The sequence below is a fragment of the Egretta garzetta genome, unplaced genomic scaffold (assembly GCF_000687185.1).
Source record: "Egretta garzetta isolate BGI_Z169 unplaced genomic scaffold, ASM68718v1 scaffold486, whole genome shotgun sequence".
Lineage (NCBI taxonomy): Eukaryota > Metazoa > Chordata > Aves > Pelecaniformes > Ardeidae > Egretta > Egretta garzetta.
In genome coordinates, this window is record NW_009260126.1 from 1,068,758 (window position 1) to 1,069,466 (window position 709).

The 709-nt window shown below is 50.6% G+C and overlaps 1 protein-coding gene across 1 annotated transcript in view; it reads left to right on the forward strand.

The window, feature by feature from the left end:
* Window positions 1-122, forward strand: part of EMX2 (empty spiracles homeobox 2) — a 7,333-nt gene extending 7,211 nt beyond the window's left edge. The window contains exon 3 of the mRNA XM_009641414.2: window positions 3-122. Coding sequence (XP_009639709.1) covers window positions 3-122 — 120 coding nt within the window. The remainder of the gene's footprint in view (window positions 1-2) is intronic.
* The last annotated feature ends 587 nt before the right edge of the window (window positions 123-709 follow it).

Sequence of the window (709 nt, forward strand, 5' to 3'; positions counted from 1 at the left end):
AGCTGGAAGAGGAAGGTTCAGATTCACAACAGAAGAAAAAAGGGACTCATCACATTAACCGGTGGAGAATCGCCACCAAACAAGCCAGTCCAGAGGAAATCGACGTCACGTCGGACGATTAAAAACTGGCACTTTTTTGACTTTTCAAAGCCAGGCACCCCACCAACAGAAAGTGTTAAAGGCTCAGACACCCCCCCACACCTCCCCGGTGTGGCGGTGCGGGGAAGGGACCCGGAGATCTTCATCAAAAGTGCGATTCCCGCCTGGGAGGGCAGCTGGGAGCCAGCGAGGGCGAGACGGCGAGGGGCGAACTGTGGCACTGCCGGCACCGCTCTGGCAAGGGGGGATCTGTCAATCAGAGCCAAAACACCGGGACGAGGTGATTGACAGGTATTCCGTTTCTCGCAGTCCGCTTTTAAAAGCATAACGTCAAAAAATTAAAAAAAAAAAAATCTTGGGAAAAAAATCTTAAAAAGAAAAAAAAAGAAGCAACCCTCTTTCCCCCCAACCAAACCAGAAAAATTACCACCTTACAGGACATTTTGCACTTCACAGTTTTTTCCGTCTTTAAAAGAGTAATTTCCATAACCAGCCAAAACTCACACCTGTTTCAGAAACTTGAATTGCAAAAGTGCGATTCCCGCCTGGGAGGGCAGCTGGGAGCCAGCGAGGGCGAGACGGCGAGGGGCGAACTGTGGCACTGCCGGCA